The 23,436-nt window shown below is 43.1% G+C and overlaps 1 protein-coding gene across 1 annotated transcript in view; it reads left to right on the top strand.

The window, feature by feature from the left end:
- LOC134349877 (protocadherin Fat 3-like) overlaps nt 1-23,436 on the top strand; it is a 146,019-nt gene that overhangs the window by 90,244 nt on the left and 32,339 nt on the right. Inside the window, exon 6 of the mRNA XM_063054842.1 lies at nt 3,062-5,475. Coding sequence (XP_062910912.1) covers nt 3,062-5,475 — 2,414 coding nt within the window. The remainder of the gene's footprint in view (nt 1-3,061; nt 5,476-23,436) is intronic.

Here is a 23,436-nt window from a genome sequence, read left to right as displayed (position 1 = left end):
AGTAGCATTGCTAATCAGGATAGTATCACGGCTACAGAAAGGGAGGAAGTCATGGAAGGATTGTCTTATGAGTAATGGGGTGTGGAAGTCAGAAACAGGAAGGGGGCAATAGCTCTACAGTTTTTTATAGATCCCCCAGTAGTTACAGAGACATCGAGAGGTATATTCTGGAACGGTTCCATAATAATTATGGGGTTGTTGTGATGGGTGATGTGAACTTTCGTAATATTGACTGGCATCTCCTTAGAGCAAGGGGTTTAGATGGGGTAGAGTTTGTTGGGTGTATTCAGGAAGGTTTCCTGGCGCAATATGTAGAAAGGCCAACTGGAGGACAGACTGTACTTAATAAACCTGATCAGGAGTCAGAACTCCTGGTGGGAGAGCAATAAGATAGTGAACAGGACTCTAACACTTTTACCATAGCGCTGGACAGGGATGGGAGCAGACAATTCGGGAAAACATTTAATTGAGGTAGTGAGCAATATGATGCTACTTTGCAGGAAGTTGGGATCATAAATTCGGAGCAGATATTCTCAGGGAAATGCACGGCAGAAATATGGCAAACGTTCAGTGAAAATTTGCATGGAGCTCTCCAGTGGGGCACGGAAAGGATGGTGGGGTAAAAGAATCATTATGTACAAACGATGTACAACATCTAGTTAAGAAGAAAAGAAAAGCTTATGAAATATTCAAGAAACTAGGCACCGTTAGAGCTCTAGAAAATTACGAGGATGCGAGGAAAGAGCTCAAGAATGAAATTAGAGGAGGAAAAAGGGACCACGGGAAGGCCTGGCCGAGCAGGATTAAGGAAAACCACAAGTCATTCTTCAAGTATGTCAAGAGCAAGAGGATGAGCCGTGTGTGAATATGACCAATCAGCAGCATTAGTGGAAACATGTCCATGCAACCGGTGGAGGGCGCGGAGGTACCTAATGAACGTTTTGCTTCAGCATTCACCAGTGAAAAGGATCTTGGCAATTTTGGGGTTCTTACATCGGACTGAAACGCTTGGGTGTATTGACACTAAGAAAGTGCTTGCTCGGAAGTCGGCGAAGCGTGTATAACAGTAAAGCTTCGTGGGTGTTCGGACATTCCGGAGGTCCCATAACCGTCGGCAGCAGAGCACTGCGCATTAAATAAAAGTACAGTAGCGGCAAGCCAGAGCTTTTGCAAGGTATTGAGTTAGATAAGTCGCCGGAATCGAACAAGATATACCACAGGTTACTGCAGGAATGGAGGGAGGAGATTGCTGAGCCTTTGGCAATGATTTTTGATTCGTTAATCGCGCCGGGATCAGTACCGGAGGGTTAGCGGGTTGCAAACGTTGTTCCCCTTTTCAAGGAATGGAGTAAAGATAACCCAAGAAATTATAGACCAGTGACTTACTTCAGTGGTGGGCAAGTTGTTGAAGATTCTGAGAGGCAGGATTTATGAGCATTTGGAGAGACGTAATCTGATTAGGGATACTCAGCATGGCTTTGTCAAGGGCAGATCATGCCATCTGGACCTGATTGAATTATATGAAGATTTTGCAAAGCACGCTAAAGAAGACAGAGCAGTGGATGTAGTGTACATGGATATCAGTAAGGCATTTGATAAGGTTTACCCTGAGAGGTTCTTTCAGAAAGTAATGAGGTATGGGGTCCAAGACGACCTCGCTTTGAGTATCCAGAATTGGCTTACGCACTGAAGTTGGTTGTAGATGGTCCATATTCTGCTTGGAAGGTAATGGTTTTCCACGGGGATCTGTTCTGGGATCCCTCCATTTTGTGACTTTTATAAATGACCTGAGTAAGGATGTTGAAGGATGAGTTAGCAAGTTTGCTAATGACACAAACGTTCGGGTGATGTTGACAGTTTGGAGGGTTGTCAGAGGATACAGCGCAACATCGATTGGACACAGAACTAGGCTGAGGAGTGGCAGATGAAGTTCAACGCAGATAAGTGTAAGTGGTTCATTTCTGTAGGTCAAATTTGAAGACAAGGTAAATTATTAATGACAAGACCCTTGGTAGGCTGGAGGAACAACGAGATCTTGGGGTCCGTGTCCATAGGACACTCAGAGCTGCTGAGCAGGTTGATAGTGTTGTTAAGAAGGCACATGGTTTGTTGGCCTTCAACATCCATGGGATTGAGTTCAAGAGCCATGAGGTAATATTGCACCTATGTAAGGACTTGCTTAGACCCTACTTGGGGTACTGTGCTCAGTTCTTGTCACTGCACTATAGGAACGATATGGATAACATAGAGAGAGTGCAGAGGAGATTTAGAAGGATACTGCCTGTATTGGAGAGCATGATTTATGAGAATAGGTTCAGTGAACGTGGTATTTTCTTCTTATAGCACGGGAAAGTGAGAGTTGACCTGATAGAGGTGTATAAGATGACGAGAGGCATTGATCGTGTATCTAGACAGAAGCTTTTTCCCACGGCTGAAATGGCTAATACAAGGGGCAGTTTTGAAGGTGCTTGGAAGAGGGATGTCAGAGGTACATATTCAACACATAGCGTGGTGGGTGCGTGGAATACACTGTTAGTGACGGATACAATAGAGTCTTTTAAGATACTATTCGAAAGTACATGGAGCAACGAAAAAGAGAGATCTCTGCAGTAGGGAGATTCTTGGCAACTTCTGGAGTAGATTACATGGCCGGCACACCGTTGCGGGCCGAAAGGCCTGTAATGTGCTGTAGATTTCTATGTTCTATGTCCCTTGTAATTGCTGAAAATAATACTGAAAGAATTTTTTTAACAACTACATTTTATGGTTGCACACCCTTAAATATTTCGGATATTACGGCTTTAAGAACTGCAGTTGTAATTGTCGAACAGAACTGGCTGTGTCGCTGTCTACCAATGAGAAGCTGAAGTACGCTGGTAGATCCATTGCCCCTCCTTCAGTCGAAATAAAAGGACAGAGTCGACTAAAAAGACCATCGTTACGTGCGTTTCCAAGTTGAAGTCAGGATGATGCCGGAAAATCTCCTGTAGGTGTAGATTCGATCTTTACATCTGCACGTGTCTGTATTTTGTAGTTCGGATGATCGAATGGATGAATTCAGGCCTGGTTTTGCAAATTAACTGCATACGGAACAATGGCGGGTGTATGGAGGTTAAACCTCACTCTAATTGCTTCTATTTTTATCGTCTGTGCCCTGGAGAAAATTTCTGGACAAATTAGTTACCCTATTCCCGAGGAAATGGAAGAAGGGTCGTTTGTAGGGAACATCGCTCAAGATTTGGGAGTGAATGCACGGCAATTAGCAACCCGTAAATGCCGACTGAGCTCTGATGACGGAGGGCGGTATATGAAGGTCAGTTTGGATAATGGGGTTTTGTCGATTCGTGAAAGAATCGACCGGGAACGTCTTTGTGGGCAAACAGATAGGTGTACGATGCCCTTTGAAATAATACTGGAAAATCCGTTGGAGGTGCTTCACGGAGAACTGGTGATTCTTGATGTGAATGACAATTCACCCACTTTCCGGGAGAATAGTATTCGGTTGCAGATATCCGAAGCCATTCCTTCTGGGGTACGCTTCCGTCTCGAGAGAGCGGCAGACCCCGATATCGGAATAAATACTGTCGTGGACTACGCAATCAGTTCCAGTGAGTACTTTAGTCTAAAATCACGGAGAACCGAGGCGGGTATTGTAATTGCCGAATTGCTGTTAGAGAAATCTTTGGACCGGGAACTGCAGTCATCTTTTCAGCTTGTGCTTACGGCGATGGACGGTGGGACACCTCAGAGATCCGGAACAGCTCAGATTTTCATTAATGTGATGGATATCAATGATAATCCACCTGTATTTGAAAATGATGTTTACCGGATTAGCATAAGGGAAAATACACCCCGAGGGACACTAGTGCTGAAAGTTAAAGCAAATGATTTGGATGAGGGGCTGAACGCAGAGCTGACATATTCCTTCAGTGGACTTGCTTCACAAATAATTCATGGTGTGTTCAGTTTGATCCCAGAAACTGGAGAGGTTATAATTGAAGGGCCTCTAGATTTTGAAGAAACAAACAGCTATTCACTTGATATCGAAGCTGTTGATCACGGGTCTCCTGCCATTACAGGGCACTCCAATGTGCAGATTAAAGTTATTGACGTGAATGACAACGCACCCGAAATAAAAGTGACGTCACTGACTAACCAAATTCCGGAAAATGCCCCGCCCGGAACTTTCATAACAGTGATCAATGTTATCGATCATGATTCTGCAGAAAACGGTCAAGTGCGCTGCGAGATACAAAAGAACATACCTTTTATGCTGCAAGCATCATCAAATCATTATAAGATGGTTACACAGGAACGATTGGACCGTGAAACGGTGTTTCAGTATAAAATACTTGTTTCAGCCTGGGATTTGGGGTCACCTTCCCTGTCAACAAACACCATCATCCATATTGTAGTTACTGATGTAAACGATAACGCCCCACGCTTTTCTGAACTATCCTACAACGTATATGTGGCTGAAAATAATGCACCTGGCGCATCCCTTTTCAGAGTGTCTGCGTCCGATCCTGATCTGGGGCAGAATTCATCTGTTTCCTATTCCATTCTGGACGATCATTTCCAAAATCTACCAGTGTCCACATACTTCAGCGTTAACGACACAAACGGCACCCTTTACGCCTTGCGCTCTTTTGACTATGAGGAATTCAAAACATTTCAGATCCATGTTCAAGCCCGTGACGCTGGGGTTCCCTCACTGAGCAGCAGCGCTACAGTGAATGTGATAATTCTGGATCAAAATGACAACGCTCCTGTAATAGTTTCACATTCAGCAGAGAGTGGATCAGCAGCCGCGGAGATCATTCCTCAGTCAGCGGGTCAGGGGTATTTCGTCACCAAAATTACGGCTACAGATGCAGATTCCGGTCAGAACGCCAGGCTCTTTTACCAAATGGTGAAAGCTACTGATCCAAATTTGTTTATGATAGGTCAAACGTCCGGGGAAATCAGAACAACGCGCACAATCTTGGAGGCGGATCTTACCAGACAGACTTTGCTCATCTTGGTGAAAGACAACGGGCTGCCAGAGCTATCCAGTACGGTTACTGTTCACATCGCAATTTTGCAGAATAGCACCGAAACTCTCGCCGAAAGTATTAATTCAGTGAATACTTCCGAAAATGTATCTGATCTCAATCTTTATTTATTGGTTATTTTCAGTTGCACTTCCATTGTCTTTCTTCTAATTATCATTTTGTTGATCGGGATCAAGTGTAAACGGGACAGAAATAACACCCAAGATTATACTTCGCCCAGTTATTGTTACAGACGTGGAGATATGCAGGATACGTTTAATCGAAGATCTGCAATGGAAGAAACTTTACGCTATCCCGGTACTGAGCAGTTAGTCCGTATGCCAGGGCTGCCACAGTACTCGGTCCGTCTGTCTCCAGAAACAGCGAAAAGCGACTTCCTTTTCTTGAAGCCATGCGGCCCTTCCAGCTCTCAAGCTCAATCCTAAATTAGAAATGGGTAAGATCAACATTCCCAAGCTTAATGTGATTTGATTTTTAATATACTATGTTGGTGTATAGTGGAATATAGAACTTCAGAACAAATTCCCTTTGTGAAATTACGTTTGTATCTTTTTGAAGAGGAATATATTTGTTATGGTTGTTAAAATTGAAATATCCATCACTTGAGGGTGGCATCTGTCCCCCCGGAAGAGATTCTTATTATCTGTCTCCGAATGGCGTTCACAAATGGATTGCTATAGTATAGGTTGCATATAAAGGATCATAAGTGCTTGTTTTGTATCTGTACTTAAAGTTATTATATTTGAAAAATAAGGTTTTAAAATTCGTTGACGCATTAAAATTAAAATCTGATTAGGTTCTATAAAACCAGAAAATAATAACGGAAGCAGAATAGAGAAGGGCTCTCAAATGGAAACAATATACTGTAAGCACTCAGTATGTCAGTCTGCCCCTGTGGAAAATGCAACACTGTTCTTATTTCATATCCGGATAGTTTGTCAGAACAGGTAAATAGAATAAAGAATTCCCTGTTGAATTGACAGCATTCCCAACTTTTTTATGCCATCAATTCCTACCGTTAAACTGCGATCTGTGGATTCCAGGTTGGAAACAAAGGAATTTCATCGCTATGGTCAGTGTATGGTAGGAATCTGAACAGTTAAGTAGATATACATTGTTTTCTATTCTGTATAACGCGCTGTGAATAATAACAGGTATTTAGAATATGCCAAGCAATCGCAATCAATCTGTCCATAATCTACTCTGATATAAGTTTCTCAAAGAAAGATGAAGAACACTCTCGCTGCTTGTTACTTTCCGGTTCATCAGGTTTGAATGAGAATGCCATTTACGCCAGTGGCAACAAGATTTCGTTCCCTCCCCCTTGTTTTGTTCTTAAAAGCAGCGCTCCCTCAAGACTTCCTGTTGTACCTTTGACTACATCAACGATTCTGTATCTTTGGCATGAACAAACGAACGGAAGTGATGCCAAGCAGACCCCCTTTTTTAATCACCTACCTTGCCACAGTTCAATGATCTGTCTTCTCAGGAAGAACTGACATAGATGAGCTGTTCTAATGTAATCCGGCGAGCCGAACATCACTGGTGGTAATGTTACAGGAGGGTCTTCTGATTACCAGGGTATACCTGTATTTTGTAATGGGAAGGATTTAAAGTTCCGTGTGTGGGATATCATGTCCAAAGTTTGTCCTGAGGTATTTGAACTGACGACGAAGTCAGGAGATTATCTCATGAGGAGTAATAAGGGTCTGGGCAGGGATCTGCATGATTGTCTAGACTAAGTGTTCCCAAATGTTTTTAAGCCATGGCCGTCTACCATTAGACGAAGCGCTCGTGGACCCCAGGTTGAAACAATTGGTCTTGACTGAGATTTAAATCACATTAATTAGCTAGAGACCAAGAGAAGCCATATTACAAATGATGGACTAAAGGCCGGGAAAAAGCTTATTTGCAGACAAATGGTCGGCAGGATATATAAGCATAAGGACAAGAATAAGCTCATGATAGAGAGAAATAGTGTAAATTAAAACAATGAGTTACAGAATGGTACTGTGACGAAAAGTGTAAATGAAGAATACTGAATTTTCTGTGGAAGGGAATGAATGGCTTTCTGACAAAGGTTGTGAATGATAGGTCAAGGGAAGAGTAGTTTTGGCAAACCACAGAATCTGCAGAAGGAATTAGGCAGATGATAAGAATGGGCAAATATGTGGGAAATAGAAAATCGGGTAGGGATGTGCATGGTCATGCATTTTGACAGAAGGAATAAAGGCGCAGACTATTAAGACCATAAGTTATAGGAGCAGAATTAAGAGATTTGGCCCATCGAGTGTGCTCCCCCATTCTATCATGGCTGATCCAATTATCCTCTCAGCTCCAATCTCCTGTCTTGTCCCTTTATGCCTTCATGCCCTGTCCAAAAAAGAATCTATCAAACTCTGCCTTAAATGTACATAAAAACCTTATCGCCACAACTGCATCTGCAAATAAATCCACAGATTCACCTCTCTTTGTCTAAATACATTCCTCTTCATCTCCGATCTAAAGGAACGGCCATCTATTCTCAGCTGTGTTCTCTGGTCTTAGACTCTCCCACCATAGGGAAAAAAAAACTCTCCATATCCACTCTATCAAGGCTTTTCTCTATTCGACAAGTTTTTTAATGAGGTCACTCCTCAATCTTCTGAATTCCAGTGAATGCAGTCCTAGGGCCATCAAACGTTCTTCAAATGGCAAATAATTCAATCCTAGAATATTTTCCAGAACCGCTTTTGAAAACTCTCCAGTTTCAGCAGATCTTTGCTATGATAAGGGGCACAAACCTGCTCACAATACTCCAAATGATGCCTCACCAATGCTTTATAAAGTTTCAACATTACATCCTTGCTTTTATATTTTAGTCCTTTAAAATGAATGCTGAAGTTGCATTTGCCTTTCCCACCACAGACTAAACGTGCAAGTTAACCTTTAGGGAATCCTGCACATTTTCTCTCCAATTAGAAAATAATCAACCCTTTAAGTTCTTCCAACAACGTGAATGAATATATACTTGTTGATTTTGTATTTCATCTGCCAATTATTGTCATTCTCCCAATCTGTCTAAGTCTTTCTGTAGCCCCTCTACTTGCACACAACTACTTGCCCTCCACCTATGTTCATGTTGTCCGCAAACTTTCTCACACTGAAATCAATTGCATTATCCAAATCATTAATATATAACGTAAAAAATCGATCACAACACATACCCCTGTAGAGCACCACTGGTCACCGGAAGCCAGTCAGGAAAGGTTCCCTTTATTGCCACTCTTTACCTCCTACCAATCGACAACTACTTTCTCCATGGTAGAATCTTTCCTGTAATACCACGAGCTCGTAGTTTGTCAAGCAGATTCGTGTGTGGCAACTTGTCAAAGGCCTTCTGGAATCCATGTACACTACACCAACCGATTCTCCTTTGTCTATTCTGATTGTTATTGCTTCAAATAATTCCAAAACATTTGCCAGGCAAGATTTTCCTTTGAGTAAATCATGCTGACTACGGCCTGTTTTACGATGTCCCTCTAAGTGCGCTAAGACCTCATGCTTCAAAATCGACTCTAACAGCTTCCCAACGACTGAGTTCAGACATAATGGCCTATAGTTTCCTTTCTTCTACCTCTCTCTCTTCTTGAAGAATGGAATGACCTTTGCAATTTTCCAGTCTGATGGAACAATGTCAGAATATAATGATTTTTGAAACAGCATTATTAATGCCTCCACCATCTCCTCAGCCACCTGTTCGTAAACGCTGTGATGTTCACCATCTGGCCAGGTAACTTACCTATCTTCAGATCTTTCAGTGACCCAAGAACCTTCTTTCTATTCACGGTAAGTTCACACATACATGCCTCTGACAACTAGAACTTTTTACCATATTGCTAGAGTCTTCCACAGTGAAGACTGATGCAAATACCTATTTACTTCTTCTGCTATCTCGTTGGCCCCGATTGCTACCTCTCCAGCATCCTTTTCCAGTGGCCCGTAATCCACTCTCACCTCTCTTTTTCCTGTTACATATGGTCTTTAAAATTATTGGTTTTCTCACTTTGGTATACCATCTTAAAGACAGAGTATGGTGTCTTCTGTTGTTTTTTAAAAGCTTGCCAATCCTCTAACTACGCATTAATTATTGCTCTATCGAATGCTCTCTCAGGCATTATATAGGTTTTGATTTCTCTTGTTATCCACGGTTGTGTAATTGTCTCTTTAGTTTACTTCACCCTCTTTAGGATGTACATATCCTATGCCTTCCGAATTGTTTCCAGTAATCCAGCCATTGCTGCTCTGCCGTCATCCCTGGCAATGCTCTTTTCCAATCAATTCTATCCAGCTCCTCTCAAGCCTTTGCAATTCCCTTTACTCCACTGTAATGCTGATGCATCTGACTTTAGCCATTCCCTCTCAATTATAATCACTTTCCCCATAAACCTCTTTTCCCTTGAACTCTAATGTAAATTGTGGCTCATTGCAGAACACTCAATCGAGAATAGCTGATCCTGTAGTGGGCTCAATCACGTGCTGCTCTAAAAATCCATCTCGCAGGCTCTGGAAGCTCCCTTTTCTGTAATCATGCTGCACCATGATTTCCTATTCTACCTGGTTATTGAATTCCCCCATGAGTATTGTATCATAGACCTTTTGGTATGCATTTTCTATCCCCCGTTATAATTCATAGGCCACATCCTTACTACTCTTTGGGTCTATGTATACAGTTCCTATCAGGATCCTTTTATCCTTGCAGTTCCTTAGCACTATCCAGAATAATTCAACTACTTCTGACCCAATGTTATCTCCTTCTAATGAATTCATTTCATTTTTACAAACTGGGCCACGGCGCCCCCTCTACCTTTCAGCCTATCCTTTCGCTATTAAGCTTCCATCTATAATCTTTGTGCTATGATTCAGTAATGCTTGCTAATCTGTAACTGTGCTGCAAATTAATCTACCTTTTTCAGTGTACCCCTCCCATTCAGATACAACACTTTCAGTCCTGTATTTACCCTTCTTGATTTTGTTACGCTGTCGTCTGCAATTTTGCCGTATCAGCAGGCTCTCCTCACTACACATTGCCCCTGTGTGTAAACCAGATACCTCATCTTTAGCACGATTATCCGGCCTTTCCTGCATTTTAATATAGGCATCATAGGACACTAATCGCACCATGCTCAACCTATTGATTCCTAATTTTGTCTGAGGTATTGCTAACATCTGACTCCACAACAACTCAACTGACTGATTTGAAACTCTGCCTCCTACCTTGCAGCATTAACAAGCTATTATGTTTTCATCATGTTAGTACCCCTCCAGTTCAGCTGTTTCTCGAAGCCATGCAGCCCTGCCACCACTCAAATTCAACGCGTAACGAGAAGAAGTGCCCATTTACCTGCAGTTATTTTGATATACTCAGAAGTGTGGTAAATTCCGAGTTGATCATATCAGCAAATACTCCTTTTGTGCAACGTTCTTTCTTTCAGTTAAGGAGAAGAATATTGGCTGTAATGTTCAATTTTAAATACCAATATTAAAATTGCCAGCCACAGGAACCAGCTGAGAGTGGCATCTGTGGTGTTAGAGGTGAGTTCTACTATTCCAGGGTGAATGAAGTAAAGAAATAATTTGTTATTATGTCAGTTTCACAAATGAACCTGATAGCGGAACTTGGTGATGTGCTTGGAGTATTAGTATTTGAGAATTGATATCAAAATTATTTGTTAACGCATTGAAATACATACTACGTAAAGCACTGAAAATTCATGGGGGAAAAAAATAAAGAAGTGTAGTCGACAGCAAACAGGGTTCTCTAATAGGTGCAGTACGAAATTATCAAAGTGGGCAAAGAGCCGAAAGAAATGCATTTTGGAATCAAGTTGTACAAATTTGAGGTATTGCATTTTTCTCAGTTACAGTAGGGCAGGACTTGCCCAGCAAGTGTTGGTGCTCTGCAGGGAGCTGCGTTCATCTTATCTGTGCCACGCATAATTTTGTTTACCTCTATGAATCCTTGTCTCCATCCTCTACGTTCGAAGGAATAGCTTTTTAACCTATTCAATCATTCTTTATAAATCAGCTTTCCCAGACCCTGCAATATTCTTGTAAATTTTCTCTGTACTCTTTCAAACTTATTTAAATCTTTCCTGTGAGTAGATGAGGAAAGCTGTACACAGTACTCCAAATAATAGCTAACAGATGTCTTACGCAACTTCAACATTTCGTGCCGCCTCTGGTACTCAGTACTTTGATTGATGAAGGCCAATGTACCAAAAGCTTTCTTTATAACCCTATCTATATGTGACGCCAGATTATTCCCAGATCACTTTGTTTCACCACACTCCTCACTGCCCTACGCTTACTGTGTAAGATCTACCCTGACTTGTCCTACCGAATTGCAAAACTGGCCCTTGCCGGTATTAAATTCCATTGCCATTTTCAGCCCATGTTTCCTACTGGTCCAGATCCCGCTGAAAGCCATGGTAGACTTCCCCGCTGTCCCCTACACCCCAGATTTTGGTGTCATTCGCAAATCTGCTGATCCCGTTAACCACATTATTATCGGGATCGATGATATAGATAACAAACAACAGCGGATCCAGCACCGATCTTTGCAGCATTTCAGTCAGAGAGGCAACCACCTACTATCACTCTGCAGCCTCTTCCAACATGCCACTGTCTAAACCTTCGAATAACCTTCCTACGACTGATGTCAGGCTCACCCGCCTGTAATTTTCTGGTTTATTTTTAACCTCTTTTGTACAAAGGAACAGCTTTTGGTATCCTCCAGTTCTCTGGCACCTCACCTGCCGCTAAGGATGATATAATTATCTCTGCTTGGACCCCGGCAATCTCTGCACTTGCCTACTGCAGGCTCTAAGACAGCATATTGTCAGGCCTTGGGAATTTATCTATCCTAATTTGCCTGCGAACTTTTCCATCGTAATCTGTATGCAATCCGTGAAGATGATGTCGCCTTGCCTCACTTCTATACACGCTGTGTCCTGCTGAGTAAATAAAGATGCAAATAAAATTATTATTTAAATATCCTCTGTTACCTAACCGGTAACAATGAATATTAATCGATACAGATTATATAAAAACAACCAAATATTTATTAAACACGTATAAACGATAAGGGAAAAAAACAAAAGAAAACTTTAACCGGAAGTTAACAGATATGCAGCCGTTCACCAACTCCACTCGGCTCCGGTTCTTAAAGCGTTAAATGCGAAAACAGTTCTTGAAGCGACACAGTCAGATATAGTTCTTAAAGCGATAACTTCGGAAGTCCAACAGTTTTTACGCATTCAATTGGGAGAGACTTCTCTGGAGAAGGATTTCTTCACAGACGCAAATTTACTGCTGGTTCTGTCCATAGGATTCACGATGCCGAAAATAAACAGTTTAAATCGACTGACCTTAAATTCCTTTAGAGAGAGAGCACCTTTTTGCATGAACTCATTGCTCTTTCTGGCAAGAGTTATCTCGATGCAGGTACTCTCCAACGAAGACTCAATAAGGTCGATTCTTTATTAAACTGCCAAACGATGCCAACTTCTCTCGATCATTCGATGAATTCTTCACTCTCCCTTCAATTGTCGGAATTGAGTAAATTGGCACTTCTAGCCACAAATTTCCAGTCCAAATATACTGTATCTTATAAGAGAACGCACCCTCCGTTTTAAAAATGAAACCGCGTCACAAAAACTAACACGCAAGAGAAACGGAGGCACAGCACGTTCTTGCTGGAAATCTACAAACTCAAAAACTAACTGCGTCACCTGGGCCGACCCTTATATAGTCACGGGGGGGAGGGGCACATGTTATCACGTGACCCGACATCGGCGGGAAAATCACAGCAGGTGACCTCCAAAAAACCATTACATCATTCTCACAAAAAAACAGATCTCGTTGAGCATGTAACACCTCCATCTCTTTCTGCTCCATACACGGATTGCCATTCCCATCTGCCAGAATTCCAATCTTGTCCTTTGTAATCCTTTTTCTCTTAACATATCAGCAGAATCTCTTTGGATTCCCCTGCACTCTGTCTGCTACGGCATCCTCATGCGTTCTCTTAGTTCTTCTGGTTTATTTCTTCTGTGTTCTCCTGAATTTCTTATACTCTATAAGCGTCACAGGTAGTTAGGGTAGTTAAGAAAGCTATGGGGTGTTAGCTTTCATAAGTCGAGGGATAGAGTTTAAGAGTCGCGGGGTAATGATGCAGCTCTATAAAACTCTGGTTAGGCCACACTTGGAGTATTGTGTCCATTTCTGGTCCCCTCACTATAGGAAGGATGTGGAAGCATTGAAAAGGGTCCAGAGGAGATTTACCAGAATGCTGCCTGGTTTTAAAGAGTATGCATTATGATCAGAGATTAAGGGAGCTTGGGCTTTACTCTCTGGACAGAAGGAGGATGAGAGGAGACGTGATAGGGGTATACAAAATATTAAGAGGAATAGGTAGAGTGGACAGCCAGCGCCTCTTCCCCAGGGCACCACTGCTTAATACAAGAGGACATGGCTTTAAGGTAAGGGGTGGGAAGTTCAAGGGGGATATTAGAGGAAGGTTTTTTACTCAGAGAGTGGTTGGTGCGTGGAATGCACTGCCTGAGTCAGTGGTGGAGGCAGATACACTAGTGAAGTTTAAGAGACTTCTAGACAGGTATATGGAGGAATTTAAGGTGGGGAGTTATTTGGGAGGCAGGACTTAAGGGTCGGCACAACATTGTGGGCCGAAAGACCTGTATTGTTCTGTACTGTTCTATGTTCTATGTTCTGTCACATTTGTGTCTCCCTGACTATGCCTGCAATGAACGTCCTTTGTTTTTCAGTAACCAGGGCCTCCGTATCTCTTAAGAACTAAGGTTACGTACATCTGTTATCTTTTTTTCCCCTTTATTCTGATAGGCATATACAAGATTTCTATTCTCAAAGTTTCACTTATGATGTCCACTCACTTTCTATGTACAATTTTGCCAGGAAGCAGCATGCCAAATTCACAATTGTCATATCCTTTCTGATACCATTAAAATGGCCCATTCTCCAATTTAAAATCTAAACCCGAACACCAGACCTACGAGTTTGCATATTTCCTTTGAAACTATTGGCATTATGATCACTAGATACACTGTGTTACCGTACACAATATTCTGTCACCAGTCCTATCTCAGTCTCTAACAGCAGATCAAGTATCACACACTCTCTTCTTGGGACTTCTAAGTACTGATTAATCAAACCTTTCTGACCACAATTGACAAGCTCTGTCTCATCTATTCCTTCCACAACAATGGAGACCCAGTCAGTATGAGGAAAGTTCAAATCACCAAAAGCAACAACTTTATGCTTCTTGCAATAGTTTGCCATCTCTGCAAATGTGTCCCTCTAAATCCCCCGGACTGTTGGGTGGTCTGTTATATAGCTACTTCATGTGGTCATATATTCCTTATTTCTCATTTCCCCCTATAATGCCTAACTAGACCAGTTCTCCAGTCTGTCCTGACTGAACACTGCCGTGATGTTTCCTTGAATAGTAACGCCACCTCTCCTCAGTTGATCGCTCCCGCTCTGCCGCGTCTACAACGAAGAAACTCTGGAAGGCTGAGCTGAGAGCCCTGCCCTCCTGCATCATGATCCCAGCTGCTGGTCCATGTCCTCAACTCTTCTACCCTTCCTACAATACCTCTTAACATTGAAATATATACGCAGCCCAGGACTGCCTGTCTACCTTGATCAACCGTTTTGTTTGTGACTTTGTATTAGGTCTTGACAACATCTGTCATCGGAACACAAAATAATCTGCAGATGCTGGGGTCAAAGCAACACTCGCAACACTCTGGAGGAGCTCAGCAGGTCGGGCAGCATCCGTGGAAAAGATCGGCCGACGTTTCGGACCGGAACCCTTCTTCAGGACTATAGAGGGAAGGGGCAGAGGCCCTATAAAGAAGGTTGGGGAAGGTGGGAAGGAGAAGGGTGGTAGGTTCCAGGTGAAAAACCAGTAAGGGGAAAGATAAAGGGATGAGGAAGGGGAGGCAGGGAGGTGATAGGCAGGAAAGTTGAAGAAAGAAAACGGGAAAACACAATGGGTAGTGGAAGGAGGCGGAACCATGAAAGGGGTGATAGGCAGCTGGGGGAGGGGCAGATTGACATAGGGATAGGGGAAGGTAGGGGAATTCTACGTTCTTACCAAGGGGCTGGAGACTACCTAGAAAGTATATGAGGTGTTGCTCCTCCAGCCTGAGTTTAGCCTCATCGTGGCAGTAGAGGAGGCCATGTATGGACATATATGAATCAGAGTGGGAAGCAGAGATGAAGTGGGTGGCTACTGGGAGATGCTGTCTGTTCTGGCGGACGGAGCGGAGGTGCTCGACGAAGCTGTCCCCTAATATGCGTCGGGTTTCACCGATGTAGAGGAGGCCACACCCGGGTCACCGTATGCAATAGATGACCCCAACAGACTCACAACCTCCTTCTACTACCCATTGTGTTTTCCCCTATTCCTTCTTCACCTTTCCTTCCCATCCCCTCCCTGCTTCCCCTCCCCCACCCCTTTATCTTTCCCCTTACTGGTTTTTCACTTGGAACCTACAAGCCTTCTCCTTCCCACCCTCCCCCCACCTTCTTTATCGGGCCTCTGCCCCTTCCCTCTACAGCCCTGACGAAGGGTTCCGGCCCGAAACGTCGAGAGATCATTTCCACGGATGCTGCCCGACCTGCTGAGTTCCTGCAGCGTGTTGTGAGTGTTGATCTGTCTTCGGAATTTCTCCATTATCTGTTCAGACACTCTGGTTCCTGTGTCTGCAACTTCATTTTATACTCCACAGTGCAGCACTAGCAAACCTTCCCGCGAGGATATTAGTCTTCTTCCACTTAGGGTCACACCATCTTTTCTGTGCAGGCCCCAACTTCTCTGGAAGAGAGTCCAATGATCCAAAAATCTTATGTCCTTTCCTCTCCGCTACCTCCTTAGTCACATGCTAAACTGCATATTCTTCCGATACTTGCTTCCCCAGCATATGGCACTGTTTTACCATTGCTAAGGTCAGAACCATGGAGGTTCTGCTCTTTAACTTATCAGCTAGGACCCTGATCTCACTTTGCAGAACCTTGTAACCCTTCCTACGAATCTCCTCGGTATCTACATGGACCATGGCCTCTGGCTGTTCAGTCTCCTGCTTAAGAATGTTGAGGACTCTATCTTAGATGTCGCGGACTCCAGTTCTCGTGCGGTATCATACCATCGGCGCATCTCGTTCGCGTCCACAGAAGCTCTTTCCCTAGCTAACAAATCTCCAATCACCATACCTCGCCTCTGCGACCCCCTTCGGAGTTGCAGAGTCAGACAGTGCCAGAAACCTGACCGCCATAGATTTCCTCTGCTAGGTCATTACCCATACATTACACAAAGTGGTATACCTGCTGTTGAGGGGGATGGCCACAGGTGTACACCTGTTGCTCAACCCCTTCCCCGTCTCCTTCGTGACTGTCACGCAGTTTCCTGTATCTTCTACCTTGGGTGTAGCTACCTCTCCAGACGTCCTATCTATCTATCTATCACTCCTTCAGCCTTCGGAATGATCTGTAGTTCATCACACTACAGTTCCAACTCCTGAACTTTAGAAGCTGCAGGTGGAGGCACATCGTAAATGTCGTCAGGGAAAGTGAAGGTGTCCCTGCCTTCCCACATCCCGCAAGAGGAGCATTGCCTGGTATCTCTAGTGTTGTTACTGAGTCAAGATGAAGAAAGAAGAACAATAAACTATGGGGAATGGGCGGGAGCAGGGACAGGATCTCTTCCTAAATCTTTTTTTTTTGTCTTCTCTCGCTCAAGCCTCACCTCGCCGAAGCCTCGAAGAGCTAAATCCTCGGAATTCCCATTCTGACTCTGTCCCCTAGAAAAATATCCGACAACGGGCCCTCCACTTGCCCCCGCCTTACTTTAATGTGTTCTTCCCAATCAATCAAACCCGCTAACTGCCCGCTGGTTAAAGCTCCAAACGGCCGCGTAACGCCGCCATTTCTACTCAGTTAGTAACTCTGATTGAAATGCGCCTGCGCAGGCTCCCGATTTCCGATGTTACGCAAGTTACAAAATGTGCAATAGAGAAGGTGAATTTCATTAGGAGGTGGGAATGACTATCGTTGACCCTCAGCCGTTATTTGCCCAGCTGAGACACCACGGAGATTGTTAGATTTCAGAATTCCGGGTGTATACGTGCCCCCGCGTGAGCATTGCGATCGTTCCTGAGCGAATAATAGAATCTGCGGCTTAGCACATGGCAAACGGAATGCTCCGTACGCGCAAATAAAAGCTGGAAATGGGACGGAAGCAAGACAATTAAAGTGTAATATGTACTGGTTTTTGGCAAATAATTTCTCAGCAGATCGTGTTCCAGCACTAAGAAATATTTCTCTTAAAGAAAGAAGGGATAGCAAACTTATTTTCAGTCCTCGTGATTTCGGAAATAATTGCCTCTCTTTTATATTTTCAGAACTGGTTTTCGGAGACACTGCAATCAACAAAATTTTCTGTGGATGGAGAATGAGCAAATGGGAGGAAGGCTGTATAGGCCTTCCGCATGGGGACCGTATTTGGGTACATTTGGAGTTGTGGAAGTGGTTGCGATAATCCATTCTTCTCCAGTCGCCGGGGAGAGGAGCGACGTCAAAGAAATTTAATTTGGCATATGGGAAGTTTTGCAAAGAACATATCAGAGAAATCATTTCCACCTGGGTTTTCAAAGACCAGAACAGTACAGATTTTCTTCAACAGCATACGATGTTTAACAAAACGAATTGAATGCCTTAGTGCCATGATTGTGAAGTTTTACAAAGAAAGCGTCGTATGTAATATGTTCATAGTATTTCAGAAGACCTTTGAACTTGTAGTCAAAAGGCAGATGAGAAAATCCCAAATGCATTGATTCACTTTACTGGATAAGTTTTCTTGAGCATCGTCCTTAATCTTTCCTTTATCATGCAGAGATTCCCATGTCTCGCTTTACTTCCTCTTACATTTCTTCTCTCAGAAGAATATAAAAATCAGGCCGATGCATCAAATTGGTTTAAATATAGAATGAGGAACAGTTATGACTATTTCACACACTGATGCTGAACAGACATTGACGAAACATAGGCTGATGAGGTGTGTGTGTGTGTGTGTGTGTGTGTGTGTGTGTGTGTGTGTGTGTATATATACAAGACACAAGGCCCAGGAAGGTAGTGCGATTAATTGTTGCGTCCACTGTTTGATATCTATTATTGTCCCACAGATCGGTGTGTAGGGAAAGTTTTGCTTGGGAGCATGGCAAATTGTAAGGACAAGAATAAGGTCAAAATGGAGAGAAATAGGGAAACTAAAACACTAATTTACAGAGTATTTCAGTGGCATCTGAAACGAAAAGGAATGTTGGGATTTCTGTGGATGGTAACGGATGTATATTTAATGCGTTAGGCTGCTAATTTTATTCAGATTTTACCAATATTGGTACAAGTAAGAAAGTTGAATTAAATGATATTTAGACTGCTGTAACAAGACCACTAAATAGATTTGCTGGAGTAAGACCATAATTCGGCTTTAAATGGATTAGAAGGCAAAGACAGAGAACGTGTATTTGGAGTGGAGTGGACAATATAGAGGTGAGAGACAGAAATCTTGAAGATTAGGTCACCTGTGTTGACAGTGCAGATATTTTTTGGAAAATATATTAATCCAATCAGCACTTAGTTTCTCCAGTGCAAAAATTGATTTTATTTAAAACATTGAATTGCCTGAGTCTCACAGGGGCTGGAGATGAAGATATTACAACAACGTATGATAAAGTTAAACAACGGAAGAGTATGGCGCTCCATAGAAGACAGGATGTTATAAAAGAATCATCGAACGCCTGGAGCAGAGCTGCGGGCCTCTTCCCAGAAACAGATGAGTTATTTGTGCAATGAAGGATGATGTAGTTAACACAAAGACGTATCCAAAATTTCATGATAAAAGACCAAGAAATCCAGGACGATAAATGCAGAAGATGCTAAGTGAGAGCAGAAACATTCAACACATTACAGGATCCATCAAGGATCAACTCAGTCTGATCACTTACACAGGAAAAGTCAGGTGGAAAACTTCATTCAATAAGTACAGACTTATAGAAGACATTTTCCCTTAGCACTATCCCGTATTATAAATAAAACTCTGATCAAATTTTAGAGTCCGAGACCTACAAATTATATTATGGCTAATCCATTATTACATACAGGACAATTCCTAATAACTACCCCTGTATAATACTGCAGGGTAAACAAGCAAGAACATCTTTCTTAATAGATATAGCCATTCGAAACAAGCTTAACATCCAGAAATCAATACGTGTAAAACCCCGGAAATATGCAGAATTTAAGAGAATATTGTACGACCACGAAACATGAATAGCGTATATATTGTCCTAGTATTTACAACTGGTTTCATCCCAAAGTCACTACACAATAGCATTAAATAATTAGGCCTACACGGAAATATTATGTACACCTTCAGAAAGCCACAATAATATACACACTAGAACTGTTGGAGAATTCCCAGCAATTAAGAAATGAGTGTTCCCGGCTATGCCCATATCTCATGTTTTCTCAACTTGAACTGAGAAACAAACAAACAAAGAAAGAGTAAATGAAAATCAAAATAATAATCTCCATCTGTAAGGAAAGATACATTTAGAAGCAGTATAACTTATTTTGTTACTCCCCTTACCAGCAAGTCTTAGACTCCAAAATTTGTGCCATTGTCAGTAAGTAGTTCTTTCTTGTATAACCAATGTGTCATTGAAATAGTAATGCAGCTTATACATTTGCAATTGCATTCTGAGTGAATGTGTAGTGTGTGCTAAATTTAAGGCCAACAATGCAATTTAAACGCTGGTGTTATGAATTTGGAAAATAAACGCTGAAAATAATCTTGCATGGATCATTTTATCAACATCTATATTCAATGGATGTACACAGTTAAACATTTAGGGTAGCAGTATAGCTTCAAATCTACAGTTTTAGTTGTCCAAAAGAACTTTATCTGCCGATACCTACCAATGAAAAGATGAATTCCACATATAAATACATCATTCCTCCCACTTCCAGAATAAAAGGACAGTGTCGACGAAAGATCCGATCACTAAATTGTTTTAGATTATAGAGTCAGGTTGAGGCTGTAACTGTCTCCAGTGTGTTTAGATTCGGTATTAATCTGCGTGTCTTTACATTTTCTGTAAGGACAGTGTTACTGATTTATCGCTGTGTCACAATGGGGGCGCTGGTAGCGGACCCAAATGCTAGACACAGGCACTGAAGTACCAGGAACAGGACTTGACTAGAGTAGGGTCGCGACAGGATACAAACAAGGAGCAGGGACAAGAACGCAGACTTGGGCTAGGACATGGACTAGACAGGGAATCCGGAAAGGGAACTATGATCTCGGAGCCTGGGCTTGGAAAAGCGGGACCAGGACTAGGAACAATGAACTAGGAGCCTGTGCTTGGACTCCGAGCCAGAGACTGGGCAAGGACCCAGAACCTGGGTCTTGCTTCGGACTCGGACCCCAGAACTAGGCAAGGGCATGACATGGATACAGGACTGGACGTGGCTGGGATCTTGAAGCTTGAGCTTGTAGGCACACTGGGCTCTTGAGGCTTGAGCTTGGATACAGGCTGGGGTCTTGACGCTTGCTTGGAGACAGGCTGGGGTCTTGTGGCTTGAGCTTGGTGACAGGCTGGGGTCTTGAGGCTTGAGCTTGGAGACAGGGTGAGGTCTTGTGGCTTGAGCTTGGAGACAGGCTGGGGTCTTGAGGCTTGAGCTTGGAGACAGGCTGGGGTCTTGAGGCTTGAGCTTGGAGACAGGCTGGGGTCTTGAGGCTTCAGCTTGGAGACAGGCTGGGGTCTTGAGGCTTGAGCTTGGAGACAGGCTGGGGTCTTGAGGCTTGAGCTTGGAGACAGGGTGCGGTCTTGTGGCTTGAGCTTGGTGACAGGCTGGGATCTTGAGGCTTGAGGCTGCTAGCTCGAAGGCTGGAGCTCGGAGACGGACTGGGAACTGAGCATCTAGTATAGAGCCGGGACTTATCCTACGAAAAGCCGGGACTCCTCTTCAACACGACACCAAGTTGGGACACGTCCATCCGTCGGGTAACGGCAGAACGGCCGGACATACCCACCAGAGGCAAAGACAAGACAAGACATGTTCCCCCGCAGGACATCAGCAGAACGCCCTGACTTACTCCACGGAGGCGAGGACAAGAGAAGACTGATCCGCTGCAGGGCAACGGAAAAACGGCCTAACTTACCCACGGAGGCGAGGACAAGACAAGACTGACCCCCCGCAGGGCAACGGCAGAATGACCTGACTTAACCCACGGAGGCGAGGACATGAAGAGACAAACACCGAAGAAGGACAGACAGGGTTGCTCCGAGTAGCTGTTACGGCCAGCAACCTCGGCTGGCTACGGAAACAGCCGGATCCCTACCTAGCTCAGAGTGGCTAACAGCTACTCAGCCGGCCCGGGAAACGGCAGAATCCATACCGCAAAGACAGCTTCGACTACTGACAGCAAGGCTCCATGAGGCGATGTTTCACCAACGCAGCCTAAAGATGGCAAATGGCCGCTCTAGCCTTCCACTGGCAGGTTGCTCCCAGGGAATCTTGACAAGACAAACCAGCAGCTCAAACTCGACCCCAAGGCCACTTATATTCCAAGCCCCCAGATGGTAATCCGGTGCCTATGATTAACTCAACCAAAAGAAAGGAAAGCTGGAAGACCCGGAGTCCTGAGTCCCCGGACAGGACCGTGAACCAGAATGCGGACTTCACGGACCAGACCGTGACAAGTTGATTTTGTAAAATTATGAATGCGGGAAAATGGAGTGCCCACCCTCGTTAAGCTTCACTATAATTTCGTCAATTTCTATCATATTTGCCAAGGATCGAATATCGAGTCAAATTAATAATTCTATTCCCAAGGAAATGGAAGAAGGGACATTTGCAGGGAATATCCGTGAAGAATTGCAAAATGAATGCAGAGCAATTATCAGCTCACAATTTTCGACAACAGTCTGAAGACTGAGGACGTTAAATGAAGGCTAGTTTAGATAATGTTTTTGTTTGTTTATTCGTGAGAGAATTGACCGTGAATTTATGTATGGACAAGCAGTTAAGCGTACTATACCCTTCGAAATAATACTGCAAAATCCATTGGAGGTGTTTCACGAGGAAGTGGAGATGTTGGATGTGAATGAAATTCGCCCATTTTCCGGGAGAACAGAACTGTTTTGCAAATCTCTAAAGCCATTCCAACTGGGGTACGTTTAAGTTTCAAAGGAGACGTTGTTCGACTGAAAAAAAATAGAGAACAGAGGGTATTATAATTGCCGACCTGCTGTTAGAGAAATCTTTGGACCGAGAGCTGCAGTTATCCTTTCAACTAGTCTTTACGGCTACAGATGAAGACAATCCTCGAAATCACAGCACAGATCCTCATTATAGTACTGCACTTCTACAATAGTCCACATATATTCGAGCATGATGTTTACACGGACAGTATAAGCGAGAACGCACGGAAAATCACCGTGATGATGAAAGTTATAGCAAACGATGTGGATGAAGTGTGGAATGCTGAGCTGACATATTCCTTTAATGCACTAACTTCACAAAAATATGCATCGCGTGTTCATTTGGGATCCAGAAACTGGAAGGTTTAGAGTCGAAGGGTCTCTAGATTTTGAAGAAGTAAACCGCTATTCACTCGATATTCAAGCTGCTGTTAACGGGATTACAGGACAATTCAAAGGGTTGATCGAGGTCATTGACATCAGTGACAAAACAACCGAGTTAAAAGTGACATCAGTCACATTGCCAATCCCAGAAAATGTTTCGCCGGAAACTTTAATCATCTTGATTGATATTTTCGATCTTGATTTTGGAGAGACGGTCAAGAGATCTGCGAGATACCGAAGAATATCACCTTTATGTTGCAAACATCATCCAATTGCAAGTGAAAAGTTGAACAGTGTACTTTTGTTCGCGAATTAACTATCTTTTTCAGCCAGAGATTTCGTGTCACCTTCACTGTTAACAATGAAACCATCCATAATGCAATTACTGATGTAAACGACAACGCCCATGCGTTGCTGAACCATCCTACGATGTTTATGTGGCAGAAAATAACACTCTTCCCCATTCCAAAACCACAGTATCTGCAACCTAACTTTATAATGTTTCAGAATTCCTATATTTTTACTCAATTTCGGACAAATATATGCAAAACTTGCCAGTATCCACTTACCTCAGCATTAACTCAATGAACTGCATTATTTACGCAATGGGCTCTTTCTATGAGTAAGTCAAAATCTTCCAGATCAATGCTTAT

This window comes from Mobula hypostoma, chromosome 7, assembly GCF_963921235.1.
Source record: "Mobula hypostoma chromosome 7, sMobHyp1.1, whole genome shotgun sequence".
NCBI lineage: Eukaryota > Metazoa > Chordata > Chondrichthyes > Myliobatiformes > Myliobatidae > Mobula > Mobula hypostoma.
Note: the sequence above shows the minus strand (reverse complement) of the source record. Positions and strands in the feature narration are given on the sequence as shown.